The sequence below is a fragment of the Heterodontus francisci genome, chromosome 7, assembly GCF_036365525.1.
Source record: "Heterodontus francisci isolate sHetFra1 chromosome 7, sHetFra1.hap1, whole genome shotgun sequence".
NCBI classification, from domain to species: domain Eukaryota; kingdom Metazoa; phylum Chordata; class Chondrichthyes; order Heterodontiformes; family Heterodontidae; genus Heterodontus; species Heterodontus francisci.
In genome coordinates this window covers 134,116,738-134,137,933 of record NC_090377.1, presented here as the reverse complement: position 1 = coordinate 134,137,933, position 21,196 = coordinate 134,116,738, and the positions used below count along the sequence as shown (strand labels likewise).

Here is a 21,196-nt window from a genome sequence, read left to right as displayed (position 1 = left end):
TTTCCATTTACTGTATAGTTCACTCTTGAATTGGATCTTCCAAAATGCATCACCTCGCATTTGCCCTGATTGAACTCCATCTGCCATTTCTCTGCCCAACTCTCCAGTCTATCTATATTCTGCTGTATTCTCTGACAGTCCCCTTCAGTATCTGCTACTCCACCAATCTTAGTGTCGTCTGCAAACTTGCTAATCAGACCACCTATACTTTCCTCCAAATCATTAATGTATATCACAAACAATAGTGGTCCCAGCACGGATCCCTGTGGAACACCACTGGTCACACGTCTCCATTTTGAGAAACTCCCTTCCACTGCTACTCTCTGTCTCCTGTTGCCCAGCCAGTTCTTTATCCATCTAGCTAGTACACCTTGGACCCCATGCGCCTTCACTTTCTCCATCAACCTACCATGGAGAACCTTATCAAACGCCTTACTGAAGTCCATGTATATGACATCTACAGCCCTTCCCTCATCAATCAACTTTGTCACTTCCTCAAAGAATTCTATTAAGTTGGTAAGACATGACCTTCCCTGCACAAAACCATGTTGCCTATCACTGATAAGCCCATTTTCTTCCAGATGGGAATAGATCCTATCCCTCAGTATCTTCTCCAGCAGCTTCCCTACCACTGACGTCAGGCTCACCGGTCTATAATTACCTGGATTATCCCTGCTACCCTTCTTAAACAAGGGGACAACATTAGCAATTCTCCAGTCCTCCGGGACCTCACCCGTGTTTAAGGATGCTGCAAAGATATCTGTTAAGGCCCCAGCTATTTCCTCTCTCGCTTCCCACAGTAACCTGGGATAGATTCCATCCGGACCTGGGGACTTGTCCACCTTAATGCCTTTTAGAATACCCAACACTTCCTCCCTCCTTATGCCGACTTGACCTAGAGTAATCAAACATCTGTCCCTAACCTCAACATCCGTCATGTCCCTCTCCTCGGTGAATACCGATGCAAAGTACTCGTTTGGAATCTCACCCATTTTCTCTGACTCCACGCATAACTTTCCTCCTTTGTCCTTGAGTGGGCCAATCCTTTCTCTAGTTACCCTCTTGCTCCTTATATATGAATAAAAGGCTTTGGGATTTTCCTTAACCCTGTTTGCTAAAGATATTTCATGACCCCTTTTAGCCCTCTTAATTCCTCGTTTCAGATTGTGCCTACAATTCCGATATTCTTTCAAAGCTTTGTCTTTCTTCAGCCGCCTAGACCTTATGTATGCTTCCTTTTTCCTCTTAGCTAGTCTCACAATTTCACCTGTCATCCATGGTTCCCTAATCTTGCCATTTCTACCCCTCATTTTCACAGGAACATGTCTCTCCTGCACGCTAATCAACCTCTCTTTAAAAGCCTCCCACATATCAAATGTGGATTTACCTTCAAACAGCTGCTCCCAATCTACATTCCCCAGCTCCTGCTGAATTTTGGTATAGTTGGCCTTCCCCCAATTTAGCACTCTTCCTTTAGGACCACTCTCGTCTTTATCCATGAGTATTCTAAAACTTACGGAATTGTGATCACTATTCCCAAAGTAGTCCCCTACTGAAACGTCAACCACCTGGCCCGGCTCATTTCCCAACACCAGGTCCAGTATGGCCCCTTTCCGAGTTGGACTATTTACATACTGCTCTAGAAAACCCTCCTGGACGCTCCTTACAAATTCTGCTCCATCTAGACCTCTAACATTAAGTGAATCCCAGTCAATGTTGGGAAAATTAAAATCTCCTATCACCACCACCCTGTTGCTCCTACAGCTTTCCATAATCTGTTCACATATTTGTACCTCTATCTCATGCTCGCTGTTGGGAGGCCTGTAGTACAGCCCCAACATTGTTACCGCACCCTTCCTATTTCTGAGTTCTGCCCATATTGCCGCACAGCTCGTGTCCTCCATAGTGCCTTCCTTCAGCACAGCTGTGATATCCTCTTTGACCAGTACTGCAACTCCTCCACCCCTTTTACCTCCCTCTCTATCCCACCTGAAGCACCGGTATCCTGGGATATTTAGTTGCCAATCATGCCCTTCCCTTAACCAAGTCTCAGTAATAGCAATAACATCATACTCCCAGGTACTAATCCAAGCCCTAAGTTCATCTGCCTTACCTACTACACTTCTTGCATTAAAACAAATACACCTCAGACCACCAGTCCCTTTGCTTTCATCATCTGCTCCCTGCCTACTTTTTCCCTTAGTCATGCTGACTTCATTATCTAGTTCCTTACAGGCTTTAGTTACTACATCCTTACTGTCCACTGACCTCCTCATTTGATTCCCATCCCCCTGACACATTAGTTTAAACCCTCCCCAACAGCGTTAGCAAAAGCACCCCCAAGGACCTTGGTTCCAGTCCGGCCCAGGTGCAGACCGTCCAATTTGTAATAGCCCCACCTCCCCCAGAACCGGTCCCAATGTCCCAAAAATCTGAACCCCTCCCTCCTGCACCATCTCTCAAGCCACGCATTCATCCTGACTATTCTTTCATTTCTACTCTGACTATCACGTGGCACTGGTAGCAATCCGGAGATTACTACCTCTGAGGTCCTACTTTTTAACTTGGCTCCTAAGTCCCTAAATTCTGCTAGTAGGACCTCATCCCATTTTTTGCCTATATCATTGGTGCCTATGTGCACAACGACAACTGGCTGTTCACTCTCCCCCTTCAGAATGTTCTGCAGCCGATCTGAGACATCCCTGACCCGTGCACCTGGGAGGCAACATACCATTCGGGAGTCTCGTTTGTGACCACAGAACCGCCTATCTACTCCCCTTACAATCGAATCCCCTATGACTATAGCCCTTCCATTCTTTTTCCCACCCTTCTGAACAGCAGAGCCAGGCACGGTGCCATGAACCTGGCTACTGCTGCCTTCCCCTGGTGAGCCATCTCCCTCAACAGTATCCAAAACAGTATACCTGTTGTGGAGGGAGATGACCGCAGGGGACACCTGCGCTGCCTTCCTGCTCTTCCTCTGCCTTTTGGTCACCGATTCCCTTTCTCCCTCAGCAATCCTAATCTGCGGTGTGACCAATTCGCTAAACGTGCTATCCACGACCTCCTCAGCATCGCGGATGCTCCAAAGTGAGTCCATCCGCAGCTCCAGAGCCGTCATGCGGTCTAACAAGAGCTGCAGCTGGACACACTTCCTGCACGTGAAGGAGTCAGAGACATCAGCCATGTCCCTGAGCTCCCACATTGAGCAAGAGGAGCATGTCACGGGTCTGAGATCTCCTGCCATTTTTAATCTTAAGCTTAAACTTAGTTAAATGAAAAAGGAACGAAAAGTTCAGAAACGGCCCAAATATATAGGGTTTTACTTACCCAGCAGCCCCCTGGTCTCCGCCGAAAACAGAAAGAAATTAAGTTTACTTTAAACTGACCTTCCCAGCTGCTCACTCGCTCGCACTCTCTGCTCCCGAAAAAGCTGGTGCAATGAAAGGCAAGTTATTTTAAACGGCCCAAATATATAGGGTTTTACTTACCCAGCAGCCCCCTGGTCTCCGCCGAAAACAGAAAGAAATTAAGTTTACTTTAAACTGACCTTCCCAGCTGCTCACTCGCTCGTACTCTCTGCTCCCGTAAAAGCTGCTGCAATGAAAGCTAGAATGGTATGAGGAATGAGGGAATATATTTCTGTGAAGAGACTAGAGAAGCTGAGCTTGTTCTCCTTGGAAAAGAGGCTAGGAGGAGATTTAATATAGGTGCATAAAATTATGAGGAGTTTTGATATGGTAGACAGGGAGAAACTTTCCACGGGGCTGTTAACCAGAGGACACAGATATAAGGTATTTGGCAAAAAAAGCCAGGGTGGAGATGATGCAATTTTTTTTTTACTCGGCATTGTTGAAAGGGTGGTGTGAGCAGATTCAATAGTAACTTACAAAAGGGAATTGAGTAAATACTTGAAAAGGAAAAATATGCAGCGCTATAAGGAAAGTGCAGGGGAATGGAAGAAATCGGGTAGCTCTTGCAAAAGAGCCCCCACAGGCATAATGAGCAGAATGGCCCTCTTCAGTGCTGAATGCTTCCATGATTATAGCACTTTTCACAATCTTTGGCTGTGAAGCACTTTGGGACATCCTATGAAGTACTTTTCAAGTGTAGTCACCCTTTAATGTAGGAAATCACAGCAGTTAATTTGCACACGGCAAGGTCCCATCTGTTTTGTGGAGTTTCATTAAGTAGCTTTCTTTTTCTTCCACTTTTGATGATGGATCAATAACTGAAACAATTTCAGAAGCTGTGGGATCTGCTGTGTTTTTTCAACATTTTGTTGCTTTTTAAAGTCTGATTTGTTCTTTGCCATGGTGAAGAAGGGCAGCTTTTCATTTGGGAATTAGGAACTGATCAGAAAAGTGTTCCTAAAATGCCTTCATTGTTAATATTTTTGTGCAAAAACTGTGCCGTTCCTCAAAGATTTCATACTGTCTTTGCTGTTTGCAGTTCTGCCAGTCCCAGCCAGTGTCATCGCATAAAGGCTGGATCCAAGGATAGACTCACTGACTTTGAAAATAATCCAATAGTACTGCCAACACTAAAGCTGGGTAAGCACAGCTGTTTCACCAACTTTCACTGAAAGGAATTTATATTTGATTTTGGAAAAATATTAGTTGTTTAATGCTTATGAAAGTGAAATAATGTATGCATATGTGTGTAAGACAAGAAATATTGGTCATTTTCAGAGATTTAAAGTACGAATCATTATCCTCTTTGTGAAGCATTGCAGCGGATGATACTGTAGCTCACTCAGAATGTAGTCACCAGCTCAGCTGCACTGTCCCTTCTGACCTGCACTCCAGATTTTGTCCTTACACTAACAATTTGCACTTATATCGAGCCTTCAGTGTAAAAGAAAAGTCCCTTGGTATAATACAGCCCTCAGTTGTATCTGGAAAGAGGATTTTAAACTGTACAATATTAGGATGGAGTAATGGTGGTACAAGGAATTTGAGGTGAGGAAGGAAAAGAAACACAATATTAAATTGTATTGGCTAAATGTGATTTCTGTTTCCATATGATTTAATAGTTCCAATAAACATATTATAGCATATTACAGCAGTGAGATCCATAGGAAAGTACAGCAAGACTTATTTTTAAATGGTAGTTTACTGAATGTTTATATATAATTGCCATATTGTTGAGACATTTATTACTAACAGAATAATCACCGGCCTTAAGGTAAGATAGGATCTCTCTGAGCAAAGCTCAAACTCAGCTTTCCACCACATAAAGGGACTACATAAATCCTCAAGAATTTGATTTATATTTTGGCTGTAAAGACTCTCTGAAAGGAGACTGACTAGTGTCAACCAAGTTCACAGTGAGCTTGAGCCTATTGCACGAATGTATCCCTGATTCACTAGTAATTGGCACAAAATTAGCTCCAGAATAGCTAGAGTGGGAAATGGAGTAATGACATAGGTACATTAGGGGGTAGTCTTCTCTATTTGGGACTGAAAGGACTATTTTCCTTTGCATCTAACCATGTTGAACTTAACTTGAATTCAGACAAAAAGAACAATGTCTTGTGAGAGGGATTGTTAAAACGCACATAAAAATGAAAAATGGCAGGAAAAGAAGCAGCTGGTCAATCAAAATTATGCCATCACAACACCGTGTAACACATATCATCATCCTATTCCATCCCACAGCGGCACACCTAGGAGAAACAAAAAAAACAACTTTGGCCAACTTAGGAAAAAGAAACTGAAAAATTCCTGCCCAACCCCTGGAAGGTGATCAGGAAAACTATGAAAGATCACATTGACCAGTGACTGTAGCCCCTGGTGACCAACCAACCTTCTATAAGTTCAGATCATCCAGCTTCCTTTTGAATGCTTGCAGTGAATCCACACTCACTACACAATTTGACAGCTTATTTCCAAAGGTCAGAAACACTGCAAAAAGAAGTATCTCCAAGCATGTAAGCTAATTCTACGCTTTTGCAATTTGTATTTGTGTTCTTGGTCCTCCCTGATCTACTTAGTTCAGATAGCTTATCCATGAGAACTGTGTCTAATCCTTTGACTATTTTAAAGGCCTCAATCATTTTTCCTTGATGGCTGCACTTTTCCAAAGTAAAACTCCCAAATTTCTAAGGCTTTTTAAACTCTGTATCAATCTACGGACCCTTCTTTGAACCTTTTCCAGGGTTATTGATCAACTACAATAGTAGAGGGTCTGTAAAACTCCTTTAAAGATGTAATGCTGGGTATCCAGTATAAAGTCATTAAATTGAAATCTTCTCCCCTAAGCTTGAGCCCATGGCCCCTGGCTCTACAATCTTTGGCAATTTAAAACTTTTTATTGGGTTCAATTTATTTATTCCATTAAGAATCATGAACTCACCAAGCTTGCTTCAACCTCTCAGCCCCACAATCTGTTACCATCAAGAAAGCTGAAAGCAAACAGTATCACAGGACCTCTGAGTTCCCCTCCAAATCATGCACCATTTTAGCTTGAACTTGTATCTCCTTCCTCTCAACATCAATGGGTCAAAATTCTTAAATCCGTTACCTATCACCTTCATGGAGCACCATCTGTGTAAGCCACTGCAGTGGTTTAAGAAGAAAGTCCACTTAGTTCTTCGGGACAAGGTATGTGTAATATATACAACCTTACCAGCAATGCCTACATACCAAGAGCAAATTTTTTAAAACCTTTCCTGAGCCTTCTCTTTTCCAGTGTCAAGAATCCCATGTTCTTCAACCTCTCCACATAGTTCAAGTGTTCTAAACTAGGTATCAGTTTGTTTATCCTGCAGTGTTATAGAGTCATAGAGTTATACAGCACAGAAACAGGCCCTTCGGCCCATCGTGTCTGTGCCGGCCATCAAGCACCTATCTATTCAAATCCCATTTTCCAGCACTTGGCCCGTAGCCTTGATTCCCGTGCCTGAATATCCTTCAGTGATCAGAACTGTGCACAGTATTCCAGGCGTGACCACACTAATCCCATTTACAGATTCATTATCACTACCTGGGATTTGTGCTCTATCCATCTTGGTACACATTCCAACATTCAGTTAGCTCTTCTTACTGCTACTGCTCTCTGCACTGCTAGTTTCAGTGACCTGCATCCCAAGATCTCTCACTTGTCTGGTGAGCCATGTAGCCTCGAACCATTTAGTTTATATTCCCGCCAGTTATTTCTCTTTCCTAATGGTATTTTATTCCCTTTACTACTTATCAGTTCATAGACATGCACAGAAATTGCAACACAGATCCTTTCGGCCCAACCAGCCTGTGTTGGCATTTACTTTGAACACGAACAAACAGTTTTAATCACATTTATCCTCCTTGTTCCCATATCCCTTAATTCCCTTCACCTTCAATCCAAACTCTTCATTCCCTTTACCTTCAATCCAAACTAACCTTGAGCTGGAGAGATGTTATGTATCAGAGCAGTGAGTATGGAATTGGCCTGTCCTTTCAACAGACCATTTGCAAACTGCATTGTTAGTGACTCTTAAGTTAATCCATTTCCTGATGGAGGTGAGTAGCCACTGGGAAGTGTCACAAAAGGAAGAGTTTGAGATTATCCCTCTACAACCTGATAATACAGAGAAATCCCAAGAATGGCTACCTGATGGCTCAGTAAGTTTCCCAACTAGTAGTTGACACTGACCAGGTGGATCCCAGGTTCTGCCTGTGCTGAGTTAGCTGATCTCAGCTGGCGTGGCACTAGACACATTATAACCAAAATAAATAAACTTCCTTTAGGATAGAGATGGAAAATATTAGCCAGGGTTATCCTGCACTTTTTTGCTGTCCAGTAATCTCTAGGTTAGAGAGAATGGAAATCAGCCAACTCATCTTCCTAACCTGTCCAGATTACCCATTGTATTTGTTTTACCCTGTTTACTATTGTTTGATGACTCCCCCATGCCTTCCCCCCCACCCCCCCCCACCGCTTTCAATTGATGTTCTTTGTTATATTAGTCAGCTTTTTTTATGTCCGCCAGCTCCAAATTATTTGTAAAACCGTAAATATTCACAGCATAGAAGGAGGCCATTTAGCCTCTTGTCTATGCCAGCTGATTCCCAAAACTAATCCCAAAATCAATCCCAAAATCTTCTCCTTTCACTGTAAGCCTGTATTTCCTGTACTTCAAATGCCATCAGTTTTCCCTTAATCAATGCATCATTTTCTACCGCAAACACACCTTGAGGCAAAGCATTCCATGCAAAGTAGTCCCAGCATTAATCACTATGGTGCCTCACTAGCGCTCCCTTGCCGTGCAGATGCATTTCCATCCATAACCACCCTTTACTTCCCCTCCTGTTGTCAATTTTCCAGCTGCTTCGGAAACAGCTCCTTTTGAGGCTGAAAAGTCCATGTTTCTCTGGTCTTTCCTCATAACTGCTGCTAATTTTGTGACTGTTTTCTAAACTCAGTTACCAGAACTGCATATACTACGAAAGTTGTGATCTGACCAAAGCACATGCAGTTTGAGCATGACTTCCTCTGACTTTTATTGACCTGACTTTTGTTGTGCAGTTGAAGATTCTGTTTACTTCATTGATTTCTGCTCGACATGTTAAGTGTCAAGTCTAATAAGATCCTCACTTCTCTTTCAGTTTCATCTTTAGCTATTTCAGTGCCATTCATGAATTACTTATGTTGCCCATTATTTTCTTTCCATAAAAACATAAGAGGAGAAAGCCATACAATCCCTACAACCTGCTCTCCTATTCAGTAGACCATGGTAGACCTTCGACTTCAACTCCACTTTCCTGCCCAATACCCCTTGATTCCCTTAGAGTTAAAAAATCTGTCAGTCTCAGACTTGAATATACGTAACAACTGAACATCCACAGTCCTCTGGGGCAGAGAATTCCAATGATTTATAAACCTCTGAGTGAAGAAATTTCTCCTCATCTCAGTCCTAAATGACCAACCCCTTATCCTGAGACTATGCCCCCTTCTTCTAGACCCCACAACCAAGAGAAACAGTCTTTCAGCATCTAATAGCATTTACAGCACAGAAACGGGCTGTTTGGCCAATCTGCACTTTGCTGGTGTTTGCGCTTCACATGTGCTTCCACCTACCCCTCTCCCTCTAACCTTATCAGCAGACCCTTCTGTTCCTTTCTCCCTCACTCTTCCCCTTAAATGCATCTATGCTATTCACCTCAACTACTCCTTGTGGTGGTGAGTGCCACATTCTTAGTCTTTGGATGACGAGCTCTTTCCTGAATTCCTTTCCATTTGTAGGTGTCCATATTTAATTTTATCGATGATTGTTCTAGACATTTACATATTTTGTCATTCTTGGTATCATCTACAAGTTTGACTAATTTACATGGGGTTTCTGAGTGAAAATTGTTGATCTAACTTAGAAATAAGGGCATGTTATTAATCAATTAATTAGTTACAGTCAATGTTACTGTTACTTCAGGTTCATCCAGAGGGAAGAACTCTAGTACTATCAAATCAGCATCAGCAAATGCCTATATAAGGTAAGAAAATTTAATTTCCATAATAAATAAAATAGTTAGATGGTGTAATCAATGAACAGTGCATCTTATTGATATAGTAAGTTTATTTTCAAACGTTAACAAGGCTGGTAAATGGCAAGGCGAATGGGTTTGAATGTAGCTTTTTCAACTGCTCTGGACAACAGTTCAAATCCAGCCAGAGAGGGGAGCTCTGATGTTTACAGGAACTAAAGTGAAATGAGTTGGAACAGTTTCAGAACATTTTCGAATCAATGGTAAAATCTACCCAAAAGTTGATTTGGGCAACATTGGACGAAAGACTTCCATTTATAGAGTGCCTTTCGTGACGTCAGGATGTCCAAATACAATTTACAGCCAATGAACAACTTTTTAAGTGTAATCATTATTTCAAAGTAGGAAATGCAGCAACTAATTTGCACAGAACAAGGTCCAACAAATAGCAATGTGGTAACCAGATAATCTGGTTTGCGTGATGTAAGAATTTTTAGAATTAGAATTAGAACATTACAGCGCAGTACAGGCCCTTCGGCCCTAGATGTTGCGCCGACCTGTGAAACCATCTGACCTACACTGTTCCATTTTCATCCATATGTCTATCCAATGACCACTTAAATGCCCTTAAAGTTGGCAAGTCTACTACTGTTGCAGGCAGGGCGTTCCACGCCCCTACTACTCTCTGAGTAAAGAAACTACCTCTGACATCTGTCCTATATCTATCACCCCTCAACTTAAAGCTATGTCCCCTCGTGTTTGCCATCACCATCCGAGGAAAAAGACTCTCACTATCCACCCTATATAACCCTCTGATTATCTTATATGTCTCTATTAAGTCACCTCTCCTCCTCCTTCTCTCCAACGAAAACAACCTCAAGTCCCTCAGCCTTTCCTCGTAAGACCTTCCCTCCATACCAGGCAACATCCTAGTAAATCTCCTCTGCACCCTTTCCATAGCTTCCACATCCTTCCTATAATGCGGTGACCAGAACTGCACGCATTACTCCAGGTGCGGTCTCACCAGAGTTTTGTACAGCTGCAGCATGACCTCGTGGCTCTGAAACTCGATCCCCCTACTAATAAAAGCTAACACACCATATGCCTTCTTAACAGCCCTATTAACCTGGGTAGCAACCTTCAGGGATTTATGCACCTGGACACCAAGATCTCTCTGTTTATCTGCACTACCAAGAATCTTCCCATTAGCCCAGTACTCTGCATTCCTGTTACTCCTTCCAAAGTGAATCACCTCGCACTTTTCCGCATTAAACTCCATTTGCCATCTCTCAGCCCAGCTCTGCAGCCTATCTATGTCCCTCTGTACCCTACAACATCCTTCGGCACTATCCACAACTCCACCGACCTTCGTGTCATCCGCAAATTTACTAACCCACCCTTCTACACCCTCTTCCAGGTCATTTATAAAAATGACAAACAGCAGTGGCCCCAAAACAGATCCTTGCGGTACACCACTAGTAACTAAACTCCAGGATGCACATTTGCCATCAACCACCACCCTCTGTCTTCTTTCAGCTAGCCAATTTCTGATCCAAAGCTCTAAATCACCTTCAACCCCATACTTCCGTATTTTCTGCAATAGCCTACCGTGGGGAACCTTATCAAACGCCTTACTGAAATCCATATACACCACATCCACTGCTTTACCCTCATCCACCTGTTTGGTCACCTTCTCGAAAAACTCAATAAGGTTTGTGAGGCACGACCTACCCTTCACAAAACCGTGCTGACTATCGCTAATGAACTTATTCTTTTCAAGATGATTATAAATCCTGTCTCTTATAACCTTTTCCAACATTTTACCCACAACCGAAGTAAGGCTCACAGTAAGAAGAAGGGTAACTGTTAGCCCAGGACACCAGTGAGAACTCTGCTACTCAGCATTGGTCTGAATGGTCACGTTTTAAACTGTAGCAGGAATTGGATCTATGCCCAGATTTTTCACGCTGAAAACTGTGGCAGGAACTAGTTCTTTGCCCAGACTGGTTATATGGAAAACTATAGACCTTGCACTGAGTTTGTTCCTAATTTACTATGGGAGGGAATTTTCCATCGCAGGTAAATCCGTTCCTTGTGTCGCCTAACATCAGCGACCCTAAGCTAAGGAAGAGACACTACATACTGATCAGGAGTGAAAACATTTAGTAATTTGACTTTCCTCTTCTCCATTGCAAGGGGAACTATTTATAGCACCCCTGCTGCTGTCTGACTTGTGATCGGGTAACATCACAGAAAGGGGTCAAATGTGGGGATCTTTTCGTTTGTATGTCTCAGTTAGTCACTGCCGTCATCAACAGAGTCATAGTGGGATGCTGACCTGAAAAGAATTGTAAGGGGAAAATTCCATCTGTGCTAAGTTAAAGTAACCGTTTTGGAGGTGCAGCTGTGGGAAATAGCACAGGCAATTCTTCATGTCGTGTCGCGACACCTTCGCTCGCGACTGCTCCATGCAGACTCTGGAGAAATCTGGATGGCAGAAAGTTGGGTGTAATATTGGATTCACAGGCTAGACAAAGCTTGACACAAAGACCGTGATGTGAACTGTCCTTCTGTGGCCCCCAACACTGTCACTGAATTTATAGAAGAAATCTTGGATGCCACAGAAAAATGTGACATCTGTGATATTCTCCATGATGATCCTGATCTCAGCAGTGTAGCTGTGGGCAGATGGCGAGCAGAAACCAGGTGGGTCTGCACAGGGAGCATGAGGAAAGTGGAGACAGCATTTTTTGTAGGCTGCTCTCACACATGTCCCAGTAGCAGATGTTAAGGCAACATTGATGGAAGCCTGGGCCTAGATCTCTCGCCTGCACTTTCAGTTTGGCAAGCTGCTTGGGCAAACAGACACAAAAGAGAAAGAGACGAGAAATGTCTTAAAAACTTACCCCAGTGCCTCTCTTGATGAGCAGACTGAGCAGAGTTCGCTCATCTCAACTGTAAAAGAAATTTGAATGCTACAACTGGTCTCTGGATTAGTGAAGGGAAAATTGCTCAGGTTTTTCTCTTGACCGATGTTCATTTCTTGCTGTTTGAAAGTATTCAGCTGTGGGTGTCAGGTGATAGCATAATTGGACTTGGCTGTGCTGCCAGTCAAATAGCCTGCCCATACTGGCTGTCTGGGCTTCAGACATGAAGAGCCACTTAAACGAAGTAATAAGATGGCCAACATGATTCTGCAGAACAAAAGCAAAACGAACTGGAGAGAAAATTAGGAAGTTGTTCAGTAGATTGGCCTCTTTGGCATTCCACAGCTTGAGGCAATCCTCGTGAGCAAACCACCAAATCCAAAGTTGATCAAAAGAGATCTTGCATAATAAATATCTCATTCTGTACAGATGCTGGTGGATTCCATTTTATCATTTTGATGAAGTACTTTTGGATGTCAACACTTCAGCGAGAAGCAGCATTGAAGTGCCGATTAATTGTTTTCTTTAACCATGCTTTCAACTGTGTAAACATGTAGATTCACCATAGTGTAATTTCTTAACAAACTGCTGCTGGATCTTCTATTACTTTACGAAAGGGAAATCATGCTTGACAAATCTACTAGAATGTTTTGAGGATGTAACTAGTAGAGTTGATGAGGGGAAGCCAGTGGATGTGGTTTATTTGGACTTTCAGAAGGCTTTCGACGAAGTCCCACAAGAGATTAGCGTGTAAAATTAAAGCGCATTGGATTGGGAGTAGTGTATTGCGATGGATAGAAAATTGGTTGGCAGACAGGAAACAAAGAGTCGGAATAAACGGGTCTTTTTCTGAATGGCAGGCAGTGACTAGTGGGGTACTGCAGGGATCGGTGCTGGGACCCCAGCTATTCACAATATATATTTATGATTTAGATGAGGGAACTAAATGTAATATCTCCAAATTTGCAGATGACACTAAACTGGGTGGGAGGGTGAGTTGTGAGGAGGATGCAGAGAGGTATCAGGGTGATTTAGACAAGTTACGTGAGTGGGCAAATGCATGGCAGATGCAGTATAATGTGGATAGAGGTTATCCACTTTGGTAGTAAAAACAGGAAGGCAGATTATTATCTGAACGGCTATAAACTGAGAGAGGGGAATATGCAATGAGACCTGGGTGTTCTCGTACACCAGTCGCTGAAGGTAAGCATGCAGGTGCAACAGGCGGTAAAAAAGGCAAATGGTATGTTGGCCTTCATAGCGAGAGAATTCGAGTACAGAAGCAGGGATGTCTTGCTGCAATTATACAGGGCCTTGGTGAGGCCATACCTGGAATATTGTGTGCAGTTTTGGTCTCCTTATCTGAGGAAGGATGTTCTTGCTATGGAGGGAGTGCAGCAAAAGTATACCAGACTGATTCCTGGGATGGTGGGACTGACATATGAGGAGAGATTGAGTCGGTTAGGATTATATTCACTGGAGTTCAGAAGAGTGAGGGGGGATCTCATAGAAACCTATAAAGTTCTAACAGGACTTGACAGGGTAGATGCAGGAAGGATGTTCCCGATGGTGGGGGAGTCCAGAACCAGGGGTCATGGTCTAAGGATACTGGGCAAACCTTTCAGGACTGAGATGAGGAGAGTGGTGAGCCTGTGGAATTCACTACCACAGAAAGCAGTTGAGGCCAAAACATTGTATGTTTTCAAGAAGCTGTTAGATATAGTTATTGGGGCGAAAGGGATCAAAGGATATGGGGAGAAAGCGGGAACAGGCTACTGAGTTAGATGATCAGCCATGATCATAATGAATGGAGGTGCAGGCTCGAAGGACCAAATGGCTACTCCTGCTCCTATTTTCTATGTTTCTATGTTTGCAATTGCAGTCTATATCGCTTTCCAACTAAAAGGCTGGAAATCTGAAACAAAAACAGAAAATGTTGAAACACACAGCAGAGTAATCAGTGTCTGTGGTGAGAAGGAATGAGTGAACGTTTTATGCATACAGTCCTTAGTTAGAATTGAAAGAATGAAAGATAAGAGGATTTTAATAGAACCTTAAGAAAGAGGAGGGGGTGGGAAAAACGAGAGGAAGTATCTGTGAAATGACCTGCTGAAGAGAAAAATAGGAGAGCTGACATTCACTTCAGACAACAGAAGAATGCTTAAAAGAAATTAAACACATTAGAAAAGAATCATTCATTGGTACAAAACAGCAGGAAGCCATTCAGCTCATCATGCCTGTGCCAGCTCATTGAAAGAGCCATTTGATTAGTCCCACTCAACTGCGCTTTTCCCATAGTCCTGCAAAATTTTCCCTTTCTAGTATAAATCCAGTTGCCTTTTGAAAACTACTTTGAATCTGCTTCTACCACCCTTACAAGCATTGCATTCCAGATAAGCATAACCTACTGATTTTAAAAGAAACATTTTGCTCATCTCCCTTATGGTTCTTTTGCCAATTATCTTCAAACCAAGAAGATGGGAGATATTGAAAGTAGATTAGATCTCAAATTAAAATAGGAAAAGGTGGCAAAATAAGGTGGAGCTCACTGGTCCAGAAAAGCAGAAAAAAAATTAAGGTCAACACTGGGAGTGTAGACATGCTGTCAGCACAGGTCAGTGCTTTGAGTGCAGATTCATTGATAGCACAGGTCAATGCTGTGAGTGCAGACTCACTGCTGGCACAGATCAACGCTGGCAGTGCAGACTCTGCTGGCACAGATCAACACTGGCAGTGCAGACTCTGCTGGCACAGATCAACACTGGCAGTGCAGACTCTGCTGGCACAGATCAACACTGGCAGTGCAGACTCACTGCTGGCACAGATCAACACTGGCAGTGCAGACTCACTGCTGGCACAGATCAACACTGGCAGTGCAGACTCACTGCTGGCACAGATCAACACTGGCAGTGCAGACTCACTGCTGGCACAGATCAACGCTGTCAGTGCAGACTCGCTGCTGGCACAGATCAACACTGGCAGTGTAGACTCTGCTGGCACAGATCAACACTGGCAGTGCAGACTCACTGCTGGCACAGATCAACACTGGCAGTGTAGACTCTGCTGGCACAGATCAACACTGGCAGTGCAGACTCACTGCTGGCACAGATCAACACTGGCAGTGCAGACTCACTGCTGGCACAGATCAACGCTGTCAGTGCAGAGTCGCTGCTGGCACAGATCAACACTGGCAGTGTAGACTCTGCTGGCACAGATCAACACTGGCAGTGCAGACTCACTGCTGGCACAGATCAACACTGGCAGTGCAGACTCACTGCTGGCACAGATCAACACTGGCAGTGCAGACTCACTGCTGGCACAGATCAACACTGGCAATGCAGACTCACTGCTGGCACAGATCAACACTGGCAGTGCAGACTCTGCTGGCACAGATCAACACTGGCAGTGCAGACTCACTGCTGGCACAGATCAACACTGGCAGTGCAGACTCGCTGCTGGCACAGATCAACGCTGGCAGTGCAGACTCTGCTGGCACAGATCAACACTGGCAGTGCAGACTCGCTGCTGGCACAGATCAACACTGGCAGTGCAGACTCGCTGCTGGCACAGATCAACACAGGCAGTGCAAACTCTCTGCTGGCACAGATCAACGCTGGCAGTGCAGACTCGCTGCTGCTGGCACAGATCAACGCTGGCAGTGCAGACTCGCTGTTGGAAGAGATGAACACTGGCAGTGCAGACTCGCTGCTGGCACAGATCAACACCGGCTGCAGACTCACTGCTGGCACAGATCAACGCTGGCAGTGCAGACTCGCTGCTGGCACAGATCAACGCTGGCAGTGCAGACTCGCTGCTGGCACAGATCAACGCTGGTAGTGCAGACTCGTTGCTGGCAGAAGTCAGCGCTGGCAGTGCAGACTCGCTGCACAGGACATCACAGAGAAGGTGCTGCATATTCTGCAGGGGGACGGGAATGAGCCAGAAGTTGTACTCATCAGTACTACCGACAAAGGGAGGGTAGGTATTGGGGTCCTATCACCAGACTTACAGGAGCTATAGAGGAAGTTAAAAAGTAGGACCTCAAAGTTGGTAATCTCTGGATTGCTCCCAGTGCCACAGACTAGCGAGAGTAAAAATAGGAAGATAGGGAGTATCAATGCATGGCTTGAGGCATGGTGCAGGAGGAAGAGCTTCAGATCTTTGGGGCATTAGGCTCAGTTTTGGGGCAGGAGGCACCTATTACAAGGGACAGGTTGCACCTCAACAGACTGGGACCAATGTCCTTGCGGGGAGGTTCATTAGTGTGGTTGGTGAGGGTCTAAACTAAATTGGCAGGGCTTGGGCACCAGCATATAATAACATAGGAGCAGGGGTAGGCCATTCAGCCCATCGAGCCTGCCCCACCATTCAATATGATCATGGCTGATCATCCACTTCAATGCCTTTTAACCACACTTTCCTCATATCCCCTTATGTCAGTGGTAATTAGAAATATGTCAATCTCTGCTTTAAACGTACTCAATGACTGAGCTTCCACAGCCCTCTGAGGTAGAGAATTCCAAAGATTCACAACCCTCCGAGTAAATAAATTTCTCCTCATCTCTGTCCTAAGTGGCTTCCCCCTGATTTTGAAATTGTGTCCCCTGGTTCTAGACTCTCCAAACAGGGCAAACATCTTACCTGCATCTACCCTGTCTATCCCTTTTAGTATTTTGTAGGTTTCAATGCGATTACCTCTCATTCTTCGAAACTCTAGGGAATACAAACCCAGTTTCCCCAATCTCTCTTCATAGGATTGTCCTGCCATCCCGGGAACAAGTCTGGTGAACCTTCATTGCACTCCCTCTATGGCAATAATATCCTCCCTAAGGTAAGGGGACCAAAACTGCACACAGTGCTCCAAGTGCGGTCTAACCAAGGTTCTATACAATTGAAGCAAGACTTCACTACTCCTGTACTCAAGTCCTCTTGCGATAAAGGCTAACATACCATTAGCCTTCCAAATTGCTTGCTGCACCTGCGTGTTAGCCTTCAGTGACATATTGACAAGGACACCTTATTTACAAGTATATTTACACTTTCTAATCTCCTACCATTTAAGAAATACTCTGCACATCTATTCCTCCTACCAAAGTGGATATCATCGCATTTTTCCACATTATATTCCATCTGCCATGTTCTTGCCCACTCACTTAAGTTTGTCCAAATCCCCTTGAAGCCGCTTTGCATCTTCCTCACAACACATATTCCCACCTAGTTTTGTGTCATCCACGAACTTGGAAATACTACATTTGGTCCCCACATCCAAATCATTGATATATATTGTGAACTGCTGGGACCCAAGTACTGATCCCTGCGGTACCCCACTAGTCACAGCCTGCCGATGCGAGAATGACCTGTTTATTCTTACTCTCTGCTTTCTGCTTGTTAACCAATCCTTAATCCAAGCCAGTATATTACCTCCTATCCCATGTGCTTTAATTTTGCTAACCGACCTCCTGTGGGGGACTTTATCAAAAGCCTTCTGAAATCCAAGTATACTACGTTCACTGACTCCCCTTTCTCAATTCTGTTAGTAACATCCTCAAAAAAATCCAATAGGTTCGCCAAACATGATTTCCCATTGATAAATTCATATTGACTATGCCCAATCAGATCATTATTATTCAAGTGTCCATTTATTACATCCTTTAGAATAGATTCTAGCATGTTCCCAATGACTGATGTAAGGCTAACAGGTCTGTAATACCCTGTTTTGTCTCTCCCTCCCTTCTTAAATAGTGGAATGACATATAGAAGTAAAAAAGAGAAATAAGGTGCATAAAGGAATGAGAATGTTGGATAATACTAGAGACGGAAACAGGACCATATTACATAGGAGCAGACTAAGAAAGACTACGAGGAATACAAAGAGAGGTTTACAATGCACGTATGCAAACACAGTGTGGGGAATAAGGTTGATGAGCTACAAGCACAAATAGCAGTGTGGGAATATAATGTAGTGGCTTAAAAATGGTGAGGTCTGAGCACTTAATATTCAAGGATATGAAGTGTTCAGAAAAGATAGGGAAGGATATAAGAGAGGTGGGGTGGCAGTACTGGTTAGGGAAGACATTGTAGTGTTGGAAAGAGAGGATTCTTGAGGGGGGAAAGGACAAAATACATTTGGTTAGAGTTGAGAATCAAAAAGGGTATGACCACAGTACTTAGAGGCACCCGGCAAGGCTAGAATACTTAATGAGTACTTTCTATCGGTGTTTTCTAACGAAGAGGATGCTGACAAAATATCAGTAGAAGTGGTAATGGATGGGGTGAAAATTGGTGCTGGAAAGACTGGCTATGCTTAGAGTGGATAAGTCACCTGGTCAGGATGGCTTGCATCCCAGGTTGCTAAAGGAAGTGAGCTGCCATAATCTTCCAATCTTCCCTATATATAGGGGGAGGTGTCAGAGGATTGAAGAGTGGCAAATGTGACACCCTTATTCAAGAAGGGTGTAAGGACAATTCTAGTAACTACAGACTGGTCAGTTTAATATCAGAAACAAAAGTCAGGAGAAAAATCAACAGGAATTTGTAGAGATTTGAGTTAACTAAGGAAAGCCAGCGTGGATTTGTAAAAGGCAGATCACGCTTGACTAATCTAATTGAATTTTTTGATGAAGTGACAAAAAAGGTTGATGAAGGGAATGCAATGGATGTTGTGCATATGAATTTTAAGAAAGCATTTGACAAAGTACCACATAAAAGGCTGTTTACCAAAATTGAGGCTCATGATATAGGAGGGTCTGTGTCAGCTCAGATAAAAAATTGGCTTCAGGACAGAAAATAGAGAGCCATGGTAAATAGTTATTTTTCAGACTGGAAGATGGAAGACAGTGATGTTCCCCAAGGGTCCAGTGCTAGGACCACTGCTTTTATTGATATATATATATATATAAATGAGTTGGATATTGGAATTCAGAGTAAAATTTCAAAATTTGTTGATAATACCAAACCTGGAAGTTGGCAAAAGTGAGGATGGTACCATTCGACTGCAACACAATTTCGATAGGTTAGCAGAATGGGCAGACAAGTGGCAGATGGAATTTAATACAGAGAAATTATGCATTTTGGCAGAAGAGATAGGGAGAAGCAATATAGACTAAATAGCATAGTTCTGCAGGGACAGAGGACCTGGGAGTTCATCTGCATCGATTTTTGAAGGCAGCAGGATATATTGAGAGAGTAATTAACAAAACATGTGGGATCTTGGGCTTCATAAATAGAGGTATTGAGGACAAAAGCTTTATAAAACTCTGGTTTGGCCACATCTAGAGTATTGTGTTCCGTTCTAGTCACCACACTTTAGGATGTGAAGGTTCTTGAAAGGGTGCAGAGGACATTTACCAGAATGGTTCCAGGGATGAAGTATTTTAGCTACAAGGTGAGGTTGGAGAAGCTGCAGTTGTTTTCCTTGGAATAAAGGAGATTGAGGGGCAATTTGATAGAGGTTAACAAGATTGTGACAGATTTAGATAAGGTAGACAAAGAAAAGCTGTTCCCATTAGTTAATGGTACAAGGACCAGGGGACACAGATTTAATGTTTTGGGCAAGAACTGTAGGGGGAATGCGCGGAGAAATTTTTTTACGCAGCAAATGGTAATGACCTGGAACTCCCTGTCTACAAGGGTGGTGGAAGCAGAGAGGATCAATGAATGATTTCAAAAGGAAATTGGATGGGAACTTAAGGGAAATGAATTTGCAGGGCAGGGCTACGGGGATAGAGTGAGGGAATGGGACTGACTGGATTGCTGTACAGAGAGCCAGCATAGACTTGAGGATGACTCTTGGTCAGTGCTGACAGTGCAGACTCACTGCACCATGGACAGTGAATACAGTGTATTAGATCAGAGGACGTATGGATAAATTGCTGAGGGGAGAGTATTTGGGCGCTGGATCATGATGTGAAAGGAGGTAACTGGATACTGCATTAGCTTGAGGCTGTGCCTGGGGAAGTACAGCTAGAGTTAGGGGTATTGGAAAAGTGTGTGAGGGTGTCACAGCAAGAATGGTCCCACTAGAAAGCAGGGGGAAGATGCATGTTTTGGCGGAATCATGTTGTAGGTGGCAGAAATTCCAGAAGATGTTCTGGCAAATGTGAAGTCTGGTCAAGTGGAAAGATAAGGACTAACTTAGATAATTCGTTGATCTCTAGGCAGATCTACCATGATGATCAATCAGAAATCCTGCAGAAAACTGGAGGAAACCCAACTACGGGAATGAAAGAACGTATAGTGGTAAGGACTCGTTTGTGGTTTGACTTTATAGGATGGTAGCACAAAGCCTTAAAACTGTTGGAGGAACTGAACTGTCACAATGGTGTGATCAGGAGCAGGAACTTTGGCTGATTTTGCACCTCTTTACTCGGGGGCACTGAGACTAGTTGTATCATCAAGTTCTACTTGGGCTGAGACCGGTCACTAGGGAACCAGGGGTCAATCTGAGACTTTCTAGTTTATATGCCTTAGTCATCCACTACCTTTACCAGCAGCTGCAATCAGTGCAATGTCTGCATTCTTCATTTTCCCTTTCTTTTTTCAGGAGCAGCATATAGAGCGTGACCTGTCAGATGAAGTGGCAGCACGATTGTATCTGGATGAGGGCGATGCAACAGCAGCTGTCAAAGTGCCATCCTCTCAAATCCTGAAGGAAAACCTAAGCATCTTAAGTCAAGAGCAAAGAGGAGATCTTCCCCAATTTACTGAGGTATAGCCAAGCTGCATTTTACAGCGACTTCAAAGTGAAATAAAAATAAGGGGCGATAGAAGTAATGGGTTTGGTTCAGGGGCAGTAACCAAAATGCACAT

General features: G+C 43.5%; 1 protein-coding gene across 1 annotated transcript in view; it reads left to right on the top strand.

Moving 5' to 3' along the window:
* LOC137372335 (sentrin-specific protease 2-like) overlaps nt 1–21,196 on the top strand; it is a 115,636-nt gene that overhangs the window by 50,952 nt on the left and 43,488 nt on the right. Inside the window, exons 9-12 of the mRNA XM_068036197.1 lie at nt 4,453–4,553; nt 9,410–9,470; nt 20,545–20,626; nt 20,931–21,095. Coding sequence (XP_067892298.1) covers nt 4,453–4,553; nt 9,410–9,470; nt 20,545–20,626; nt 20,931–21,095 — 409 coding nt within the window. The remainder of the gene's footprint in view (nt 1–4,452; nt 4,554–9,409; nt 9,471–20,544; nt 20,627–20,930; nt 21,096–21,196) is intronic.